Below are 23974 nucleotides of genomic sequence, written 5' to 3'. Positions count from 1 at the left end.
ACTCAAGGGGATAAAAAAAACTTAGGTTTTCGGGAGATGTTATGAATGGGCACTTTGATGTTCTCATTCCCTACACTTACATGCCTGATGTACACATGGAGCACACACAAAATGAGGATAAAAGTCGGTCGCCTTAAAAGGCGGGTCAGCCTAGTGTGTGTGTGTGTGTGTGTGTGTGTGTGTATATATATATATATATATATATATAATGATGAGCCCAGAATGAGGGCGAAACACGTGTCGCGTACTCTTTGCATTTATTTGACAGTAAACTATTTCAACCATTCTATGATCTGCTCCTCACAAACTGAGGGCACCGTGGCGGATGTTAGCAGATTGCTGGCCAACCACAAGCGTTACCTGGTAGGTAACCACCCATACAATCAGATTGTGACACAGACTTTGAATGCTGTGAATATATATATATATATATATATATATATATATATATATATATATATATACACACACTGTATAATAAGCTTCTGCAGATCAAGCAAGGAGGAGGTTAAAAAAGAAACTATTTGTTTGCCATTGTATCACTGTTTAAGAGGGGGTTTTGGAGGAGCGATTGCGTCTCCTTGGGGTGCATTCAGCCCTCCTCTTCACAACTTGAGTGACAGACTGTTTGCAACTGGGGGTTGGGCGCCCCTCTAGTATGTATGTGTGTATGTTTGTGTGTATGGGCCAGTTGTTACAAAATTGGTGAATTGGTCATAATTTCCAACTTTTCTGCTTTGAGGGCACACATCATATTGTATCGAGTACTACAACCTCCAAGTTAAAAATTAATTAATGCCACCATGGTCATGGATATGAATGTTTTTTTTGATTTACAATATTCTCATGCTTTTTGAACTATTGATCGACCAAGTGTGTACCGTAGAAGGGGGAATATTGCCAAACCTGAAAAAGTCCACAACCATCTGAATAGAAACGCATCATCAAAAACTGAATGTCATTGATCACAGTTGCTTTCGTATTTATTATCATTTGCCTTGTTGGTTAGTGAGCATAAATCATGGTAGAAGAATGCACTTGGCAGTGAGCAGAGCCTTCAAAATTGTTCAGCGTGACTGCTTGTTCATTCAGGCTTATAGCCATCTTTTGTTGTGAGCTGCCCATGTTCTTGTCTGCTTGTTGAGAACAAATGAATGACAACTGAACAGATGAGGTGACACCCATCCCTGCTCAGCCGTCTACTGTTTATGCTGTTCAGCACACCCTTTAAATGCAAAAATAATTTTTTTGTATGTAATTAGGAGTTTGTTCACCGTTTATCAGTGTCCTGTCCTATGCAAGGTCCCTGATGAACTCTTCTTATGGTCCTGCTCCTGCATTGGATAGACATTTTGTAGTTTTATCTTGCTTTGCCTTGTTTAAATGTTTTATGTTGCGCTTTGAGATTTACTGCTATTGTAAAGTGCCCCTATAAATAAAATGCATTGTTATTATTTATTATTATAGTTTAGTTATCCATAGTTGTTTGTTTCAGTTTGCTTTAATCTTAAATCAGTTAAAGGACAACTATGTGAATGTCTTTTGCTATCCTGACCACAGCTGACTCCATTCAATCACAACTTTCCATTCAACTTGTATGCCATTGTAAACTTAGTTAGTTTTTTCTCAGGAACCATTTGCCTTTTGAGGATTCTGTGTCCATGAAGCTCCCAGTAAATATCCTTCTCTCTTAGTTTTTTCTTTGAGCCATGACATCCAAATAATGAGCAACAAGTTTTGCCCAGAATTTTATTGTTACATAATCTTAGCCATTATTTGATACTGTTTCTTAGTGACTAAGTCATTGCAGAAACACTTCCTTTCAACATAATTTGCACCCCTCATTTAATCAAAGTTCAGGATTTTTTATCTTTCATTTGCTAGTTATCTGTGTGAAGCAGACCACCTTTCCATCTATTGAGAGGATCTGTATCTGTAAATTACTTGGAGTCGCTATCACAGATGACCTGAAGTGGGCACAACATCCATCCATCCATCCATTCTCCAACCCGCTATATCCTAACACAGGGTCATTTGGGTCTGCTGGAGCCAATCCCAACCAACACGGCACAAGGCAAGAACAAATCCCGGGCAGGACGCCAGCCCACCGCAGGGCACACACACACCAGCAAACACTAGGGACAATTTAGGATTGCCAGTGCACCTAACCTGCATGTCTTTGGACTGTGGGAGGAAACCCACGCAGACACGGGGAGAACATGCAAACTCCACGCAGGGAGGACCCGGGAAGCGAACCCAGGTCTCCTTACTGCGAGGCAGCAGCGCTACCACTGTGCCACCATGCCGCCTGTGGGCACAACACTTCTCACCTAATGTCACGAAGGCTCATAAATGATTTTACTTCCTCTGATGTCACCATTTTTGCTTTATCAACTTCTGTTAGTGCAGATTGGTGTCATTCCTTACTGACCACATTACATTGTGATATAGTACCTGCTCAGCTGAGGACCACAGAACATGCTTAAGCTGGCACAGAATATTACTGCCACGTGGCTCTATTCTTTGCAGGATATGTACAGTTCATGCCACTTTAGACAGGTAAACAGTGTTTTTGTAGATGCCGGATATCCTTCTCAGTCACTGTTCTCCCTCTGCTATTATTGACACTTGTACCAGTTGATACAGTTCAGGGACAGTTTTTATGCTGAAGTTATGTGGATACTCAGCAGCCACTCATATAGACAACTGCATGAATGATTTTTGTATTTATCATGTGATGTTGGACTTATTGTTTGGTGTTGTATTCATTGCCTGTCTTTGACATTGTACTGTGGTCACCAATCTGTAGGAGACATACAAGAATATAATTGTACCTTCGGTGTATGACAATTAAGGTCAATGTCACATGACATGACTTGTCAGACTTGATGACAACAGGTGCTGATCTTGTCACCAGACCATGTCAGTTTACACACCTAAAAATCACTGGACATGTCAAAGTTACCAACTGTGTGCCAACTTTCCAGCAAAGTCAGGTGTGCCCTTTTCTCTGACAGCCAATAGCACTGTACAAAGGGTTACAGTGAGTTCAGACGCCTTGTCATCATTTTCTTTTTTTTTCCCCATTCTGTTGTGGTATGTAAAACATGAGATGTCAGATGGGTGAATTTCTCTTCTTTTTGTGAGGTCATTTCATAGTCCTCGTCATTGCATCGTGTGCCTTGTAGTTCTGGAGGAGCGTTCATTGGTCATCAGCTCCCATGAACACCTAGCCCTAGAGTAGAGAACTGGGCTTCACTGGAGCACCCCCACCGGCCGACTCTGATTTTCTAAGATTGTGTAAATGAAGGGTATGGCTGGAGAAGTCATCTAATGTGACGTGGTCTTTACTTGAGTTAAAATGCAATACTTTTTGGCTAGCATTGCTGAACAAAGTCACATTTAAGAAAGAAGCACACTCATCATGTAATTTCCATGGTTTAGTGAAAATAGAGTGAATATCAAAAACAAATCACCATTTATCAGATTTTTTTCTAAATACAACACCCTTGTTATAAGAAGATTTTCATTTTATTTATCTGTACTTCAGCTTTATGGTTCCATTTTCCTAGTAAACTAATGTATGCCTTTCTGTTTTAGTTCTTAAGACAATTGAGAACATAGGAGTGAGTTATGTAAAAACAAGTGAACAGTACTCTAAAAAGCTGGAAGCTGAACTACGAAAGTTGCTTTTTCCATACAGAGTGGATGTGGTAAGTTTCTGTTTTGCTCCTTTTTTTTAAATTTTTTATATATAAAGATAGTCTCTTTCAAATAATACAAAGAATACATGACACATGTTTCACTCTTATTGGGGCTCATCAGGTGTATGCATCCCACTTTTGCATCCCCTTACAGGGATCGAACCTTAGACGTCAGCACCTGAGGTGGACTCTTTGTATTACTTATACATATCTATGAGCTGCTTCTCGCAACTGAAAGGACGTTGTGGATGTTTGGTTAGGTCACAATCTGATTGTATGGGTGGTTACCTACCAGGTAACGCTTGTGGTTGGCCAGCAATCTGCTAACATCTGCCACTGTGTACGCCTGATGTGTCCAGAATGAGGATGAAACACGTGTCACGTACTCTTTGCATTTATTTGACAGTAAACTATTTCAACCATTCTATGATCTGCTCCTCACAAAACTGAGGGCACTGTGGTGGATGTTAGCAGATTGCTGGCCAACCACAAGCGTTACCTGGTAGGTAACCACCCATACAATCAGATTGTGACACAGACTTTGAATGCCGTGAATGTAATTACCCCGATCTACATGCTGTCAAATAAACGAACCACACGCCGTGGCGCAACGTTAGGGGCATCGCCTCTGGCGCTGACGTCCGAGGTTCGATTCCCGAGAGGGAGTGCAGTGGAGTGTGTACGCCTGATGAGCCCAGAATGAGGGTGAAACACGTGTCGCGTACTCTTTGCATTTATTTGACAGTAAACTATTTCAACCATATAATATATTATGGACCACCAGGGTGCATACAGCTGCCCTGACCTAAAACAGACAGGCAGACATGAGTTTGCCACACAATACACCTTTTATTTACACAGCACATGGTTTAACTCACACGGCAAAGAAAAACACAGTCCTTTTCCCTCCTCCTCCTCCTTCTTCTCCTGTTTCTTAGCCGCCTCCTCTCCCATCAAGCTTAGTCTTCCTGACTCTGGCTTCCTGAATGGTGTGAGGCAGATCCTTTTATTCAGGTCCCAGCAGCATTCCAGGTGGCTCATCAATATTACCTGGAATCACTCCCAGGTGTGCTAGGGGTCCACTATAGGGCCCTGCAGCTTCCCCTTTCAGCCCCCACTGACCCTAACAGGGCTGCACCAAATTCCAGCTCCCAGCATGCCCTGCGGGAATCCATGGTGCCACTGCTGCCCAAGGGCGACTGCCCTCTAGCGTCTCAGGGGAGGTATTTCCTCACCAATGCATTCTCCCCCAGTCCTTCCATCCAGGTGAGGTCAGCAGTCGCTTATAATATATATATATCTATATATAGCCATGCAACCTGTCAGACAGTAAATATTTATGAATTGATGTATTACTTAGCTCTTGCTCCATACGTGAGCCTTCAGCACCTTTCCTCTGTATTTGCTTATATGAACATCTCTTAACTGGAGCTTCCTCTCTTGAACACGGTCCTGTAAAGCCTACTTCTCAGACTCTGTCCTAATGTTCACGGGACCTTTCTAACCTCCTACCCATGTTTGGCACCTCTTCTTTTGTCGTGTCACCAAAGCCAAAATGACCAGTTAGATTGCTCAGAGGGACTTAGTGTTTTATTATGTAGTTGATGCAGTTTGTATATCCAAAACAAAAGGTGGAATGGACTTGGATAGAAAATGTTTGCGGGTGTATTTTTCTTTGGTTTTTTTTTTTAATTCTTCTTATTTGGGTTGCTTCTTCAGAACATTTTTGTTTATAATCAAATATGCTTATTTCTGTGTAAACAAGGGCTTGTATATTCTGGAGTTTTGTGATGAAACCTAATATTTTTACTTTGAAGAGATAAGACTGGAAGCAGACTACAAGTAAAGCATCACTTTGAATAATCCGCCAAAATCTTTAGATAGAAGATACCATATGTCTGGGGTAGTTTATTTGAGTTCATATCATCCTCTATTAGTGTAAACGATTTATAAAGATGGATGCTTCTGTTTTATTTTTACCTTTTACACAATTCTATAATGCTCTGCACATTATTTTTGCTACTCATAAAAACAGATACTCAAAGTCCTCTGTAGCAATGAGATTATTCACTTCACTGTTGATACTCTTTGAATGCTATAAATTACAGAATCTCCAAAGGACATTTCTTTCTGTAGGCGGTATTAAAATGTGTTTCTCTCTTAATTTGTAAGGGTAATAGACAGGGTAGTTGAAGTAAAAGTTTATTTCTCATCTGTTTATGTCAGTAAACAGCAAAACAATTTAACCCAATGAAATAACAGATATTTAACAACATCAACTGCAGAATATAAGCAGTGTTGATGTGCAGCATACAGTGTAGTATCTAAAATTCAGTACACTAATTAGCATGGTCTATTCATCTGTTGTGTGTGGTTGTGCATCCTGCAATTAAACTTTGATCTGTAATAAACTGGTTTTGTGCCTGTTACTTGCTGGTATGTGTTTCAGGTTCCTGCCATCCCGTACTAGAATAAACCAGCCCAGAGAAGGCATGAATTACACTTTAAAATTATATTTTCAACATTCCACTCTTTTTGTACATTTAATGTAAATATAAAAAAAAATCACACATTGAAAGAGAATGTTACTATTTCAAGAATATATTTGAAAAGTGATTGTATGACTGCGTGCAGAATTTTAGTCTGCATCATTGTAGTACTGTATAATTCTTAGCTCTCACCAAACTTGTATTCTGTGCAAATAGAACCACCTTGTGGTATTTTTAGGAATGACACCATTGCAATAACTGCAGCTTTATGTAGTGGAAGATGCCAACAGATTAAGAACTGCAATATCTGCAATAGCTCATTGACATGAGAAAACTGCTTTGTAAACTACATCTCTTTCTGGACGTTATGAACAAAATTGTATATTATGCAGACTAATTAAGGGCTAGTACACCATTAGTTTAAATATGAAAATAATTCTGTGTTAAGCGCCTTGGGGTGACGCTTAGAAGCAACACATCGGAGTAAAAAGTGTTTGTTCCAGCTATTGGTCTTTGATGCTAGTGAATGAAAACTCATTTTATGTCTGCTCTGAATAGTGCTTTAAATATTACTAATTTAAATATTAGAAAATTGCTTCTTTTTCCAATAGAAATTTTTGTCATTAAATTAATCTATATTAAAATTGCATGGAGATATTGGAACAAAATGATTGTATTTTGCTGTTTATAACTTAATTTTGTGTAAGTGTAATTTTTTTATAGAATACCGTTAACTTAGCAGTCAGTCTTATTTTATAAATTTCAGGATGAAAAAGAATTGGGCAAAGAATATGAAAAAAGAAGAAAAGACCACATCTCCCATTTCATTTTGCGACTGGCCTACTGCCAAACGTGAGTTTTTTTTGTTTTTTTTTCCTAATATTTTTATTTTAATTTTGGACTACTCCCAATAGAAAATAGTTTAGATGTGTTGCTGTCCACTTTGATGCTGAATATGCAGTTGGTTTCATTGGTGGTCTATCTGGCTAGATCCTTTTCTATAAATAGTTAATAATTTCTTTGTCCCCCAGGGGTTCCTGCTGCTCTTCTGAAAATCGATACTCAATAGACTAGATAAGATAATGTTTTCATGCATGGAGATATACTGGTTTTGCATATGAATGGAATAATGTTCATTATTCCAATTACAGTAGTCTTTCATAGTGTTTAACTTGGGCCGTTGGTGATACTCCGAAGGCCAGGTTTATACTTCACGTGACGCGATGCATGCTCCAGTGGACGTTTTACAGCTTTACTGTTTATACTTGTGTGTGTACTTTAAGTAAATCTGGAGAAATCCACCAGGTGGCAGTGCGAGATATTATCACGATGAGAACAGGTTCGCCTTCGCTGTGTTGTGAATTGCCTGGAACAGCCATTAAATTCCAATGACACCTTGCCGCAATATCTCTGTAAAGGATGTTTAATGATTAAATCCATCAATCCAGGGATGTGCCCATTCCAGCTAGCATTGGGCATGAGGCAGAAACAATCCCTGGACGGGGCATCAGCTCATCGCAAGGTGAATACAAGCACTCACATACACTAGCGGCATTTTAGTGTCACCAAATCTGCATATCTTTGGAAGGAAACCGGAGCTCACTGTGGAAACCCAGCAGGAAAACATGGAAACTTCAGGCAGGGAATACCAGTGGCATGACTCCCTGCGAGACAGCAGCACTACCATTCCACCACCGTGTCACCCCCATGTGTGTACTTATTAACGGTATTCATTATTTAAACGAAATTAACGATTTATCTGTAAAATGTAACATGCATTCTTTAATGCATTTCATCATGAAAGTGATATCAAGTATAAATCTAAGGATTCTAAATGTGCAGAGAGTTGGAATATCATAAATGTAATGTGTTCTGTGTGGTGATCTATTGCTGTTTGCCACTGCTGTCATGTTAGGAGGAAGCCCCAGAAAAAAAAGACAGCACAAAAGATTTTACGTGAGACTTTTAAAATGTATCGTGTCATTACGATCAGGAATATGCGATGCTTGAATATCAAAGCACCACAAATGCATCTGTATGTCGGCATTTTGCTTCACCACATTGAACCACTCATCAAACATTGAAGTGCACACATTGATCCTGGAGGACCCTCATAGCGGCTTTCTGTCACATGTGGATAGTAAACAGAGACTCTGACGTCACATTCCAACTTTTATCACACTGCACCCCCCGACTTTTTGCTTGTACTGCAACTCGTGCACGCGTCGCGTTCATTTCTGAGGACCTGCTCAGAGGACATGTCAAACATTGGGAATGTGTGGCAGCCATGATGCATACATGTCCTGAGCGTGAAGTATAAATGAGCCCTAATTCTGACAGATGAACAGAGATGCACATTTGTGTTCATGAGTGATAATGTCTAACATGTTTAAAAAAGAAAAGAAAATACTGTTTGCCATCTTTGGCGTCACTACTGTCAAAAACTAACATTCCATAACCGCACCACAGCCTCAGGTTACTCTCTGTGAAATGGTTAAGCCCTTTCAGATGAATAGTATTAAGATTTTCATGCTGTGGCAGATAAAATTCTAACGCAGTGTCCCAGAAAGTACAATATACAGCATAGTATCATCAACGTGTGCAGTTTGGTGGAGGGGAAAATGCAACATCACATTTTAAAACCCGACATCTACTTAACTGTGTTGATATATTTTAAACTTCTAGAGATCTTTCCTGTTGGACGTTAAAAGCAAAACAACAATTTCAATTTGGCACTGCCTTTTTTAGCAACAGAATGTGACTGCACCAATCACATTCAGTAATAATGAGAATATTGACTGCTATAACATTTCATTTTTTTAATCAGCGAATAATTTGTCTAGGTAGAAGATAAGGCAAATTCCTCAAATGAAAAAGTGTCAAATATTGTTAATTATTTACTTTAATAATAAAAACATCTTGCCTGTATGGATATGAAAACTAAATGTCTGTATTTATAAATGTCCTTGTTCAAAAAGATAGATGGCAGGTTAATAAGCTTATTGCAATTTATTTTGATTTAAACAGCAAGCAAATGTGAGTTGCTAATCTCATTTTCACCTGTCTTTAAAGAAACAATATAATTAACATCATTGTTTTAAAGGGCAACTTCCTGCTGGCTTTGTTCAAGGCAATATTAATGATCAGTGGATGGTGGAATGTGCTTATTTCAAGCGGTGAAACCAATTTCTGACACTTATCCTTTAAATTTTTGAAAGAAGTATTAACCATGTTAACCTCAGCACTGTGATTACCATAAACACATACAGTAAAAATGGCAATTTATAGTTGCTAAAGATTTAGTTTGAATTGATCAGTCTTGTCATGCTTACTGTCTATCTGAGGTACATTAATGGGATTACAATTTAAAGCTATGTTTTATAATTCTCTTTTAAAAACAAAAGAGCATGTTTAAGGAGTCATTGATCAGTTAGAATTTAGGGTGTTTAAACAACAGAGCAGACAGCGTCGCTAAATGAAATGTTTACTATTAGAATTCTGAAAATGTATACAAAATAACTTGATGCTACTAAGGGCTACAAGTTCATTTGGTAATGGAGGCTTAAGATCAGCTCAAGGTTACCTATGTTGTTATTGAAACAGAATGATGAAATTAAACCTGGAATACTTTAATAAACATTTTGCTGATCATGTTTGTGTATTGGCACTTTATTAAAACATGTCAGCTGGTGGTATTTCTATAGTTCATGGTCAGATAACTATACTCAAAATAATTTTCTGATGTTGATTTTGCCAATATAAAAACGCGCAGGATATTTAAATTCCTCATTTTTAAATCGGGTATTTGTGTTTGTGGTTGTTTTGCCAGAACTTCTTTAAAGTCATAGTTTATGGCCAAGTTTTAAATATGTGCAGAATCCTATTACAAACACTTATGTCCCATGGACACATTTTTGAGTGTCTTGAGTCTGTCCAACTGAGAGTCTTTTTGAACCAGTAATTCCAGGATGGCTGCTCAGCACCTACCTTTACCACACTGTCAGAAACTTAAACTCTGGGATTCGATGACATGATTACAACCTCATTGATCTTTAACCCAGGGTGCTGTGGTGCACCATGTACTCCTATGAGTTATTTTGTTCCTGAACATGATTCATTTTACAGGCAATCTGTAAGTAGCACATAAATCCATTTGACCAATTGCATTCACATCAGACAGGTCTTTCCCCCGGTCATGTCGTAATAGTATTATGGTCTTACCTCAGTGAACACTGAATTCTCCCATTAGGACAAATAGTTCAGTTTTCTAAACATGTAAATTGAATGGCTATTTGTTTAATCTGAAACTTGATATTTATTGAGAAGACCACTCTAATCCAGTGTTCCTCAACCTTTGGCCAATGACCCACTTTTGGTTTGACTTTTCACTGATTCATCTGCCTTTGTTTCATCTTAAAGTGATAAACGTCAGTCTTCAATCAAGTATCTTAGATCTGACCTCTGTCTCCGCTAAAATAAAGTTCTAACAGAAGGGCTCTACTTCACTTTATTAAATTGTTTGATACATCATCATCACTATTACAAAAAAGCATCATATATATATATATATATATAAATAATATAATCCAGTGATTTCCCCACCCATTGTGGAAGTTTCGTTCCAGACCCATAAGCGATAGGTGAAAATCCGTGATATAGAAAGACAATATAAATAAAACATTTTTTATAGTTTAAGCCTAAAAATACCCCTTCCATACACTTTGCTCGCCATTACAAGTTTATATATGTGTTTAATGTCCGCATAACACTTTCCTTCCCGAAGCATATCCAGGAGTTTTACCTTCTCCTGAATGGTCAAGGTCTTCTTCTGGCGCTTAGGCTCACTACTACCAGAAGACTTAGAAGATGCAGGATGCTTGGGAGCCATCGGAAGGCTTAAAACAAAACAAAAAGTTCACAAAAAGTTTGCTCACAACAATCGGACCACAAGCAAGTTATGCGTTACGCAGAGAACTGAGATGCGTTGGGGACCCATGCTCGCTGTTCTTGCGAGATTACACCACGTTAGCAGCAGCCAATCAGAGCCCAAGAGAATGAAAATCCCACACTGATTGGTTGAGTCTCCTCTTTTAGCTAACAATGGGCGTTGTAAGAAATCATTTGGGTACTGGAACGCGAAACTCTTTGTCTACCGTAGTGTACAATGTACGTATAAAATTAGATATGTTTCACAGAAAAATCAGCGATATAGCGGGGGCGCGATAGCTGAACCGCAAAATAGCGGGGAATCACTGTATGTTGGTGTGTGTGTGTGTAATAAAAATAAAAATGAGAATAAAATATTTACCGATTGGAGTATTCTCATTAAACTGAGGTCCATATTTTAGTTTATAATTTAAAAAACTGAATATGATTCTGAAAATCTAACAACATCACATTAAAGTTCGATAAATTCTGAAAAGAATGATACCAAACATATAATTGTAGGTTTTAAAACAAGCCCGATTTAAAGCGTGACAAAAAAGTGACATGAAAACGCCACATTTATTTATTTATTTATATATATATATATATATATATTGTAAAAGATAGCCTGGCTACAGACAGACACGACACCAGAATGTCCAAAACACACACGTTTTATTTTCCCTGTTTACAGTGGTTGCTCAGTCCTTGCTCTTTTCGGCTGCCTCCACTGCTCTCTTGCAAGCTCCGTCCTCTTCCACCTGACTCCGGCTCCCCGATTGGAGAGAGGCGGCCCCTTTTATCTTGCCCCGGATGTGCTCCAGGTGCACGATGATGACCTTCCGGCAGCACTCTCCAGTGTGGCGGAAGTGCTGCCCTTGCACCCGATAACACTCTGGACGTAGACCATCCCTGGTCCGTCAGCACTTCCTGGTGTACCGGAAGCGCTGTCCTCCAGGGTTCAAGGATCGTCCTGGCACCCAGGGAAGAATAGTGCCGCTTTTCCGGTCCGTCCTTCCTCCAGGCGTCTCAGCGGGGCAGGGTTTCTCCCCGTCTATCACAATATGTATGTATATGTATTTATATGTATGTATGTGTGAGTGTGTATATATGTGTATATGCATATGTATGTTACATTTCTGACAAATGAAATACTGTTTAAAAAAAATTAATTGGAACGGAATAGCTGAACAACACTCCCATCTTCTGGACATTTTCATGTATTACAGCAGTTAATGTGCAGTAACTGACGGCATGATATATTTTCAAATTTCAAGAAACTTCAGTATGGCTCCCCTTCATTTTTGTTTTGCAAAATACATTTTTTTTTTTGATGCATCGCCTTCTTGTTATAAAAACATTAAAAAAATAAAAGAGAATCAAAATATTGTCCACTTTGGTTTTTAGAACAAAACAAAACCAGATCTAGTGTTGCATTTCCATATACAGAATATGTTTGAGTGCTTCAATGTTGTACTTGGTGACAAGTTTTGTACAAAAGTAAGATGTATGGAGTTATTTCAAAGGAATCCCTTTGACATTCTGTCCCTATTAAGATACCAAGGCCTTGGTTCTGAAGTACATAAATGAGAAAGTTAAAAGGTTAGCATTAAGTCTTCATATCTTGTATGACAGATTGTGTAACATATTTTCTAAAGCCTATGATTTTCCTTTATGTATTATTTGAACTAATTCTGTTTTTGTTATTATTGTAGGGAAGATCTGAGGCGTTGGTTTATTCAACAAGAAATGGATTTATTTAGATATAGATTTCATGAAATTCCTGAAGAGCATTTCCAGAATTTTCTGAATACCAACAACCTTATCTATAACTCTGTGAGTATTTGAAATACTTTGTTTATTTTTTTAAGTCTTGTGTAGGCCTTTTGATACTATTAAAGATGATTGGTTGGTTGTGGATCTCAAGAGGACAGAATACAAATGGCAATGTCACGTAGCAACACCATATATTTATTAAATTACCGTTTTTAAAAAAAAAAAAAAAACTCCACTGAGATTTCTGTAGACAACTTGTGCATTTTTTTGTTGTAATGTATTTATTAGGTCTAAGTTGTTAAAGAAATTTGTGCCATACACCAAGAGTAGTGGTGTAATAAGTTTGTGGTGGATAAACATCTTGTTTATTGGAAAAATGCACTTTTCTGGGTAAGTGGGGTAGAATCACAGTAGTATATTAAAATGAAAAAACTTGGTGTGCTGTCATGTTATATGGTTCATTTTCAAGATGATGTTTAGGTGCACTGATCCCCTTTATGAGCAATTCAAACCAATTCTGAATGGCCATATTCATTGTTTGTTGAAATATTTCTGTCCTGATGGTGTCCCTCTAGTCTGATAATGTTCCCATGCATAAGAAAAAAGTGGCCCGATTTATGTTTGAAGACTACAATATGAAAGCCATATTCCTTGTCTTGTGCCATTCAAGGACTCCAAATTTATTTTTGAAATTGGGAAGGAATCCCCCCTGCTTTTAAATGTGTTGTCACTTTTCATAAATTGTGCATGTAGCAGTTTCCACTCATATTTGGTCCTGAAAAATCAGACCTGCCAGAGAAAAATTACACCAGTAGAATACAAAAAAAATTTGAGGATATGAAATGTGCTATGAAAAAATATATAGTTGTCTATATAATAATGTTTTTATGTTAGGGTATACTTTTCTGGAGTTGTGCAGACTGCATAAAGCTGTAAGGATGAATGATGTTAATTTAAGGAGTGTCATATTTGTTAAAAATAATATATTTTTAGCTTAGGTGCCACAGTATTACATACTGATTGTTACTGTCACTTTATAGATCCAACGTACCAAGTACAAATTCAACATCTGACTGTGTGAATTTTGAACATTCTCCCAATGTCTTATTTCTTCTTTGGTACTCCAGTTTGGTTATATGATCAGGTGAGAATGTAAATATGTGTGTGTGTGTGAGAGTGGGCCCTGTATTGGACTGGTACCCTATTCAGGACCTTTTCCTGCGTTGTGTCCAGTAATGCCAGTATTGGCTCTTGCTCCCTGCTACTCTGAAATGGAGTGGGTTTGAGAATAACTATGACTATTATTAGTTTGCTTTTCTGAATATACATTTCCAAAAGACAGTAATAGAATGTAAAATTGAATTGTGGTATCCTTGAGAAAGTCCTTATGTTTCTGTTGAAATGTCCACCTTTTCGGAGTTAGAGGGTTGGCAGCCTTCTATAGATGATTTTCATAATGCTCATGTTATCCTTGAGCATTGCTTGTAATCTGATTGTGTGTGTCACTGATTTTTACTTTTCAGATTCAGGTTTAAAGACAGTCCACTATAAACATTTTAAAGAACTGATGATTGTGTGTTTCTTTTTTTAACCTAGCTATGAATAGGCAGCTGTCGGTTGTTAAATAAAAAAAGAACCAACCTGAATATAAATTCACTAAATAATCCAGGTTCTTGAATTTTTGTATTTATTGAAGTGCAAAGAAAAGTCAAGCAAAATGACACCTTTTATTGGCTAACTAAAAAGATTACAATATGCAAGCTTTCGAGGCAACTCAGGCCCCTTCTTCAGGCAAGATGTAATACAGAAACTGGAGTTTCCTATGTTTATATACACACTCTAGGACAAGAAACAACATTGGTAAATATTTAAATGAGAAATTAAGAATGTAAAAAATTAATAGATTCATTCAGGCTAGGGTTAATTTAACAAGAGAGAAAAGAACAATGTATTGTCAAGATCTCTGGATAAGATAACCGTCCAACAAAGTCTTTTGAAGTTTGTAATGAGTTTTTTCAAAACAATGTGGGTCTGTAGACAGGTTGTCTGTTATTCTGAGAGATGTAAACAATCCTCATATCTGGCCATAAAACTCTTGTCTTTATTCAATCCATGTTGTAAAGTATTAAATTTTAGCATGAGTTTAACTTTCCATTCTTTTCTCTCTTGCTGTGTTTTGAAGTTGCCCATAAGCACTGTGACTTTAAAGTCCTTCTCACAGTGTCCATGGCTGTTGAAGTGGGCCGCCACAGGAACATCTGTGTGGCCATGTTTAATGTGGAACCTGTGTAAATTCATTCTCTGGCGGAGTGTTTGTCCAGTTTCTTTATCCTAAATTTTTAGCCTTCAGCTTAGCAAAGCTTAGCCAAGTTTCTTCTAAAGAGCAGTGTAAACACGGGACAATGCACACTATGTGCAGTCAGGCCCTGTGCAATCTTGCTGCACAATTGTACAGCCATCCCAAAGAGCCGATTGCTGAATTCCACCAACCATAGATATCTGGTTGAGGCTCTGGGTTGCAGAGATACCAGACTCAATTCCGGAAATTTGAGATCTGGTCAAGATCAATGGCAGGCAACAGGAAGGCGACATGCTGTTCATATGACCTTAACAAAAACTTACGCAATGGAAAAACAAAAATCACTTCCTATGTAATATATTTGGTATAATTATAAAATAGTGATTTAAAAAAGTGATGTTGACTATTCTTACAACAAGCAAGATAGAAAGCTTACCAAATAAATAAATATGTGTAGAAAATTTGCACATTAAAGATTAGAATCTGCAGGAATTACTATGTTTTTACGCGGAATCCTCTGCTGACGTTTCAGCCCTGTAAGATTCATATAGATCTCTTCCCCATTTGATCTCTTATGAGAGATTGTGCAGCAGTGCCCGAGGCTGTGTTTTCTCAACACCACCACCACCATCAAAACATTCCATTATAGAAGAAGATAGTTGCATTGTTTTAACACAATTCCAGACACTTTTTGACTCTATACCAACACATATTAAAACTCTTGTAGTGACCCAGCTTCTTTTATGAAAACAATGTATGCATTTCGTTTAATCAGTTATCACGTGCTGCTCTTTCCACTTGTTAAAGTGTGCATACAGTTACGTGAAGTCATATGTGTTGTGGTTGTGGACTTGGTCTGTTCATTTTTAAAAAATAAAAATCTTCTCTGCTGCTATATTTCTTGTTCTTCTTGTCTCTTAGGTGTTAATTCCGTTGAATTTATGAAGTTTATGCTCATGTTTTGTATTGCACCCCAGCATTTTATTCCTTCTCAGCTACTATTATGGCAGCACAGATGACATGGTCTGGGATATTATCCAGGTGTGACAATGCGGGTTCCTCTTCATGCTCCCATCTGGCCTCTGGGAGCTCTTGAACCTATCGTCTGCCTGGCTTCTCAGGGTCGGTTGTCCTCCTGTCTTCCTTCTCGCACTCAAAGTTGTCCCTCGGATCCCTAGGGCAGACTCTTCCCCGATCAAACACATTCTTCTAAACACCTCAGTGAGATCCTGACCCCTGACTGCGCTGACCTCTCTCTTTCACAGCTGGCTGGCTCGTCCACTCTCTTTCCACCCCCCCACCACCCCAATGCTGCTGCTCTCGCTTTCCAAGCCTTTTTTTTTTTTTTTTCCTCGTCTTCCTCCTTCCGCACTCCCGCTTCTCCTCTTTATCATGGGGACGTGGCTCAGGTGTGGCTATTAGCAGTTCCTGGTATCAATTATGGATGCGGATGATTTCTCACCTGTGCACATAAGCGAGGGAACTCCCGCAGCACGTCACGTCCGAGAACCGATCCGGCCACTCTACCACACCCCCTCTTTAAGCTGCAAGTGTGGCGATTATTTAAAAAGTGGGCTTTTATTCTGAGCCGTGGACCCACTATATCAGAGCAGGGTGTTGAGTTTTTGTCATACTATATGTTCTGTGGTCGGGCTTAGAGGTCTGCATTTCCTCAGGACCTGACTTGAAGACTACAGTTAAGAGTTGTGATTATTTTTGTCATTTAGAGTGGGGGGGGGGGTGTCTCTCAATGTAGTTTATTTATTTACTTTTCAAGATGGTTCCTCTATTATCAATATTCTATTCAATTGAAAATGGTATAAAACTTTGTCAGCAGTGGGACTGAAAAGATGTTGCTATGGAGACCTATAACTTTAATTTGGTAATGGAAAAAAGTGTGAGAAAAAACAAAAGATGGATGGATGTGAATATCCAAACAATAGATATTGATGGAAGAATGTTTATAAAAGAATTTTATAGATGCAAATGCTGCTCACAGCCCTAGAACATTGATTTTAATTTAATTAGTGATTCTGTAAAGGGACGAGTGTATGTATGTTGTGTCATCCTACCGAGTGATGGATGGGTACCCTACCTAGAACGTGTAGTGGCATGCATTACCTGTATACTCTTCCTGTCCTTTAGAAGAGAAAAGCAGGTAATCAAAATGAGTAAATCAAATGAAGTACATTTAACAAACATTACAATATATGAAATGTTGTCCTTTTAACAGTTTCATATTTAACAGTTTGTATTCACATCCTTTTTATCTTATATATAAATATAATACGCTACCGTGGCTGTTCGTTTGTCTGTCCAGGATTTTAAATCACCTGTAGCTCGCAAACCGTTTGACCCATTGACCTGAAATTTAGTACACATATACTACCTGACGTCTACTATTCGCTTTCGGGGTGATGATTGACCTCCAAGGTTATTCCTCTTTTTATTTTATTTTATTTTAGAATTAACTCTCGGCAGCAGCCAGCAGGGCAGCTGTGCGGTACATGTGTACGGGCGTTGTACTCATCCCTACCATCTTTGCCGTCACTTCCCCTACCTCTTCATATCTTAAATCATTCTTGAGGCAGATTGAAGACTTGACTGCCTGCTTAAGTGAAAAATTAATGAAAATGTATTAAGTAATTGCAACACAAACACTGACTTCATCTGTCGGCATCTTTTCCCATTAATACTGATTAAGAGAAGAAGCGGGCTGCTAGGGTGAAGAAAAGAACAGCTGCTCAGGAAGCAGCAAGCGCATCAACCTCTGAGCAAATGAATGGTAAACGTACAGAGAAAGAGGAGGAAAACTAGGTGTATTCACTGTATGTTATTATGCAGTGCGCCGTTACTAGTTTCAAAATAAAATTTGTCTTCAGAATTGTCACCTTTTTTTATGGCTGTGGTATACTGAGTTTTAAATATTATTGCAGTACTATATACTATGTGAAAAAACAAATTTAATCAGACTGTTTTGAAGTGTAGTTTTATCAGTTACAGTAACGTTTATGTTATAACTAAAACAACAACAAATGAATAACTAATTTGGAGGCAAAACCTTTGCTTAATTCAGAAATAAAATGCTCTCGGTCAAGGCGCTACCTAGTAAAATTCTAACTAGCTATATCTCTTTTGTTGTTATTCAGTTGAAGCTTTACATGTTGTTTATCCTGTATAAAGAAAAAAAAATCCCTTTTGAAAGATGTACCAATATGTTCCATTATTCTCAGTGCTAGCAGAAGGCACCTATTGGTCTTGGCTCTGCATGACACTGAGAGGTTTGTTGTCACTGAAATTTGCTCACAGCGTACACCTTCAAATGAAAAATTGTGGTGTCTCTGCTGAGTGAACTCTCATATTTTTTACTGGCCTGTTTAGAATAAATGTGTTTGTGTGGTGTTTATGCGAGGAAAATAATGCATGTGATATATTTAAGTCAGGATAAATAGAATATGATTTATAGTATTTTATTGAAAAGGGTAAAAAAAAACCCTATACAATAGTAAAACAAGTGAAAGACCATTTCTGACCTTGAGGGCAACATTAGCTTATGGTAATTTGATGGTTAAATGGTAAATCAACACTTTGTTTAATTGATTCCTCTGTTTAAAAAACACTGTACTAATATTGGGTATGGCCTCCTTTTGCTCTCAGAATAGCATCAGCTTTTCATGGCATGGATTCCACAAGATGTTGAAAACATTCATTTGAGATTCTGGTCCGTGTTGATAAGATTGTATCACACAGTTTCTGCAGATTTGTCAGCTGCACCTTCATGCTGCAAATCTTCTGTTCTATCACGTCTAAAAAGTGTTCTATTGGATTTAGATGTGGTGACTGAGATGTCCACTGAAGAACATTTTGGACTCATTGTCATGTTCATTGAAACCAGGGTGACTTTTGCTTTGTGACATGGTGCATTAACATGCTGGAAGTAGCTATTAGAAGATGGGCAAATTAAGGCCAGGAAAGGATACACAATGCTCAAATAAGCTATGGCATTCAAGCGATGGGCTCAACGTGTGCTAAAAAAAAGTTCCCCACGCCATTACACCACCACTTTCCTGGACTGTTCACACAGGGGGAGGTTGGGTACGTGGATTCATGCTGTTGAACTTGCTGTCTGAGTGCCTCAGCTGAAATTGAGATTCATAAGACCAGGCTGTGATTTTCTAATCTTCTGGTGTCCAGTTTTGTTGAGCCTGTGCCCACTGCAGCCTCGCCTTTCTGTTGTTGACTAACAGGAGCGGAGTCTGATGAGCCCTTCTGCTCCTGTTGCCTATCCATATCAAGGTTCAATGTGTTATGCATTCTGAGATGCTCTTCTACTCACATTTATACAGAGTGGTTATGTGAGTCACTTTAGCCTTGCTGTCGGCGTGAATCAGTTTGCCAATTCTCGTCTGATCTCTCAATCATTTACAGTCATGGCCGAAATTATTGGCACCCCTGGAATTTTCCCAGAAAATGCACCATTTCTCTCAGAAAATTATTGCAATTACAAATGTTTTTGTATATACATGTTTATTTCCTTTATGTGCATTGGAACAACACAAAAAAACAGAGGAAAGAAGCCAACTCTGACATCATGTCACACAGAACTCCAAAAATGGGCCGGACAAAATTAGATACTTTATTAATCCCAATTATTGGCACCCTTTCAAAATTGTGGGTAAATCGTTTTATTTCAAGCATATGATGCTCATTTGAACTCACCTGTGGCAAGAAACAGGTGTTGGCAATATAGCAATCACACCTGAAGCTTGTTAAAATGGAGAGAAGTTGAATCAACCTTTCTGTTGTGTGTCTGAGTGTGCCACACTAAGCATGGAGAACAGAAAGAAGAGCAGAGAATTGTCTGAGGACTTGAGAACAAAATTATGGAAAAATATCAACATTCTCAAGGCTACAAGTCCATCTCCAGAGATCTTCATGTTCTTTTGTCCACTGTGCGCAAACATAATCAACTTCACAACACATGGCACTGTAGCTAATCTCCCTGGACGTGGACAGAAGAGGAAAAATTGCTAAAAGACTGCAATGAAGGATAGTCCGAATGGTGGATAAACAACCCCAATCAACTTCAAAACATATTCAAGCTGTTCTGCAGACTCAGGGTGCAACAGTGTCGGCTCGAACTATCCGTCGACATCTGAACGAAATGAAACGCTATGGCAGGAGAGCCAGGAGGACCCCACTGCTGACACAGAAACATAAAAAAGCCAGACTGGAGTTTGCCAAAATGTACTTGAGAAAGCCAAAATCCTTCTGGGCGAACGTCTTGTGGACAGATGAGACCAAGGTAGAGCTTTTTGGTAAAGCTCATCATTCTACTGTTTGCAGAAAACGGAATGAGACCTACGAAGAAAAGAACACAGTACCTACAGTCAAACATGGTGGAGGTTCTAAGATGTTTTGGGGATGTTTTGCTGCCTCTGGCACTGGATGCCTTGACTGTGTGCAAGGCATCATGAAATCTGAAGAGTACCAGAACATATTGGGGCGCAATGTAGGGCCTAGTGTCAGAAAGCTGGGTCTGCGTCAGAGGTCATGGGTGTTCCAGCAGGACAATGACCCCAAACATACTTCTAAAAGCACCCAGAAATGGTTGAAGACAAAGCGCTGGAGAGTTCTGAAGTGGCCAGCAATGAGTCCGGATCTAAATCCGATTGAACACTTATGGAGAGATCTCAAAATTGCTGTTGGGAGAAGGCGCCCTTCAAATCTGAAAAAATTCCCGTTGAGAGGTGTAACAAGCTTGTTGATGGTTATAGGAAGCGCTTGATTTCAGTTATTTTTTCCAAACGACGTGCAACCAAATATTAAGTAGAGGGTGCCAATAATTTTGTCCAGCCCGGTTTTTGAGTTTTGTGTGAAATGATGTCAGATTTGGCTTTTTTTCTGTTTTTTTGTGTTGTTCCAATGCACAGAAAGGAAATAAACGTGTGTATACCAAAACATTTGTAATTATAACAATTTTCTGGGAGAAATGGTGCATTTTCCAAGAAAATTCCAGGGGTGCCGATAATTTCGGCCATGACTGTAACTGTTTTTGTCCACAGAACTGCTGCAAACAGGATTTTTTTTTTTTTTTTTTTTTTTTTGCTCCATTCTGAGTAAACTCTAGATACAGTTGTTGTATGTGAAAATCCCAGGAGCTCAACAGTTAAAGAAATATTTGAACCAGCTCGTCGGGCACCAACAATCGTCAACCACTAGCCATGGTCGAAATCACTGAGATCACATCTTTCTCCCATTCTGGTGTTTGACTTGGACATTAACTGAAATACCTGACCTCTATCTGCAAGGTTTTATACATTGTGCTGCTGCCACATGATTGGCTAATAAGATAATTGCATGAATAATGAGGAGTACAGGTGTTCCTAATAATTTGCTCAGTGACATTGTGCTGCTGCCACATGATTGGCTAATAAGATAATTGCATGAATAATGAGGAGTACAGGTGTTCCTAATAATTTGCTCAGTGAGTCTGTCTATCTATCCTTTGATGAGGAGACATTGTTTGGAATGATGCAGTATTAACTGGGAGCTGCCATTCTCAGGGGCATGAGCGCATTACAAGTGACCTGGATTCTTACAGTATGATATTTGGTTCTACCTGGACAAAGTCCTCTGATGCAAAAACAGCACAGACATAGTCTGATCTTGGTAGGATTTAACTTTCTCTACAAATATTTATGAAGAATTTTTATTAGGTAAAAGTAGGTAAACAAAAAAGAAGTGGGCGAGAAGGTCATCACAAGTTTAAAAAAGAAGATAATTGTTGCTTTGCTTGTGCAGCCACTCTGGCCCTAGGGTACTACAGTAGTTGCACCCTACCAAAAAAGTGTATTATCTGTGTTGTGTATGTACAGTGCATCCGGAAAGTATTCACAGCGCATCACTTTTTCCACATTTTGTTATGTTATAGCCTTATTCCAAAATGGATTAAATTCATTTTTTTCCTCAGAATTCTGCACACAACACCCCATAATGACAACGTGAAAAAAGTTTTCATGAGGTTTTTGCAAATTTATTAAAAAAAAAAAAACTCAGAAATCCCATGTCCATAAGTGTTCACAGCCTTTGCTCAATACTTTGTCGATGCACCTTTGGCAGCAATTCCAGCCTCAAGTCTTTTTGAATATGATGCCACAAAGCTTGGCACACCTATCCTTGGCCAGTTTCGCCCATTCCTGTTTGCAGCACCTCTCAAGCTCCATCAGGTTGGATGGGAAGCATCGGTGCACAGCCATTTTAAGATCTCTCCAGAGATGTTCAATCGGATTCAATATATATATATATATATATATATATATATATATATATATATTATAATTTATTTTTTCTCTCTCTGTGTACAACCTATTTATATCTCTTGCCTTGTTTTCTAGGCCAAAACATTTTTGGGGAAAAATTTTATTTTCAGCTTTTTTTTTTTTTTTTTTTTTTTTAAAGTATATATACGCCTTGCTATACTTTAAACATTTAGTTTTTACTGTTACAAAAGAAAGAAAATGGGTCAATGTGCTAATGAATATCACTATTTTTTTCTTTCCTGGCTTTTAGTTTTAAGCATTGTTTGACCAGAATGACTTTTTGTTTCAGGGTGGTTCAGTCTCTGTGCCTGAGAATCTCAGTATAATCTTTGACTCTGTGATCGATTGCCATTTATAGCCAGAACTGAAACAGCATTCTGGAGTCACTGACATTATTCTGTACCTGCTATAGTAAACATGCCCAGCAGGATTAAACTTCATTTGTTAGTAAATGCCTTGCTGAATATGACTGGTAATCAAAAAAACCCAAGGAGGTGGGGGGAATGTTGCATAGATTGGAACGAGAAAGGAGGTATTGCTAAAGGAATTTTATTTAGTGAGAACTTCATTGTTAAAGGGTGTGGGGGTGAAAGGGGTAGGACTGAGAAACAGAAGAATTTTCCAGGTGACTGCAGTTCAAAGGAGCCAGACTCTTACACTTGTTTCCTGCAGTCTCTATTGAATTCTAGTTGCAATCACTGTATTGTATTGTATTTTATTTTTATATATATATATATATATATATATATATATATATATATATATATATATATATATATATAATATATATATAATATATATATACACATTATATTATATATATATATATATATATATATATAATATATATATATATATATATATATATATATAAATATAATATAAATACTTTAATAAGTACTGAAATTGAACATGTTTGGCATCATTCAATGGTGTCGTTTTTTTTTTTGGTTTGTTTGTAAAGGAAAACGTATAGGTTCAGATTCTTGTGTTGTTGTGACAGTTCCCATATATTACAGACTTCAATCAGCATGAAATGTGCCACAACACTCCTCCATAATCTTTCTCGTTTGTCTGGGGTCAGCCTTTGTTTGCTACACTCTGTCAACACACAACAATCAATAGATATAAGCTTTGAATATTTGCAAAGAGATTATTCAGTGCATAAGTGTATTTGTTGGTGAATTTTAAATATTGGCAAAACATTATAGTTGAAGATTAACTTTGAATAGAGATACATAACATTCCACTGAGGCTTTTCCTGAAATTAATGTATTAAGTACAGTAGCTGGGTAATTATGTTATATGTAACATAATTAAAAATATATGTAGTGAAGTGTGGCATTTTTTTCAGAGTCTAAATACAAGTAAACACATTTGCCCTGTCTTAATGTGGCATCTAAACCACCTTTGTACAAGATGACATTTTCTTAGTGTTACAGTTTCATGTTTTCGATT

General features: G+C 38.0%; 1 protein-coding gene across 1 annotated transcript in view; it reads left to right on the top strand.

Annotated features, from left to right (window-relative positions):
- The window catches only part of prim2 (DNA primase subunit 2), a 447314-nt gene that overhangs the window by 11182 nt on the left and 412158 nt on the right, over positions 1–23974 (top strand). Inside the window, exons 3-5 of the mRNA XM_028820502.2 lie at positions 3601–3713; positions 6960–7045; positions 12835–12955. Coding sequence (XP_028676335.1) covers positions 3601–3713; positions 6960–7045; positions 12835–12955 — 320 coding nt within the window. The remainder of the gene's footprint in view (positions 1–3600; positions 3714–6959; positions 7046–12834; positions 12956–23974) is intronic.

The sequence above is a fragment of the Erpetoichthys calabaricus genome, chromosome 15 (assembly GCF_900747795.2).
Source record: "Erpetoichthys calabaricus chromosome 15, fErpCal1.3, whole genome shotgun sequence".
Classification (NCBI taxonomy): Eukaryota; Metazoa; Chordata; class Cladistia; order Polypteriformes; family Polypteridae; genus Erpetoichthys; species Erpetoichthys calabaricus.
Note: the sequence above shows the minus strand (reverse complement) of the source record. Positions and strands in the feature narration are given on the sequence as shown.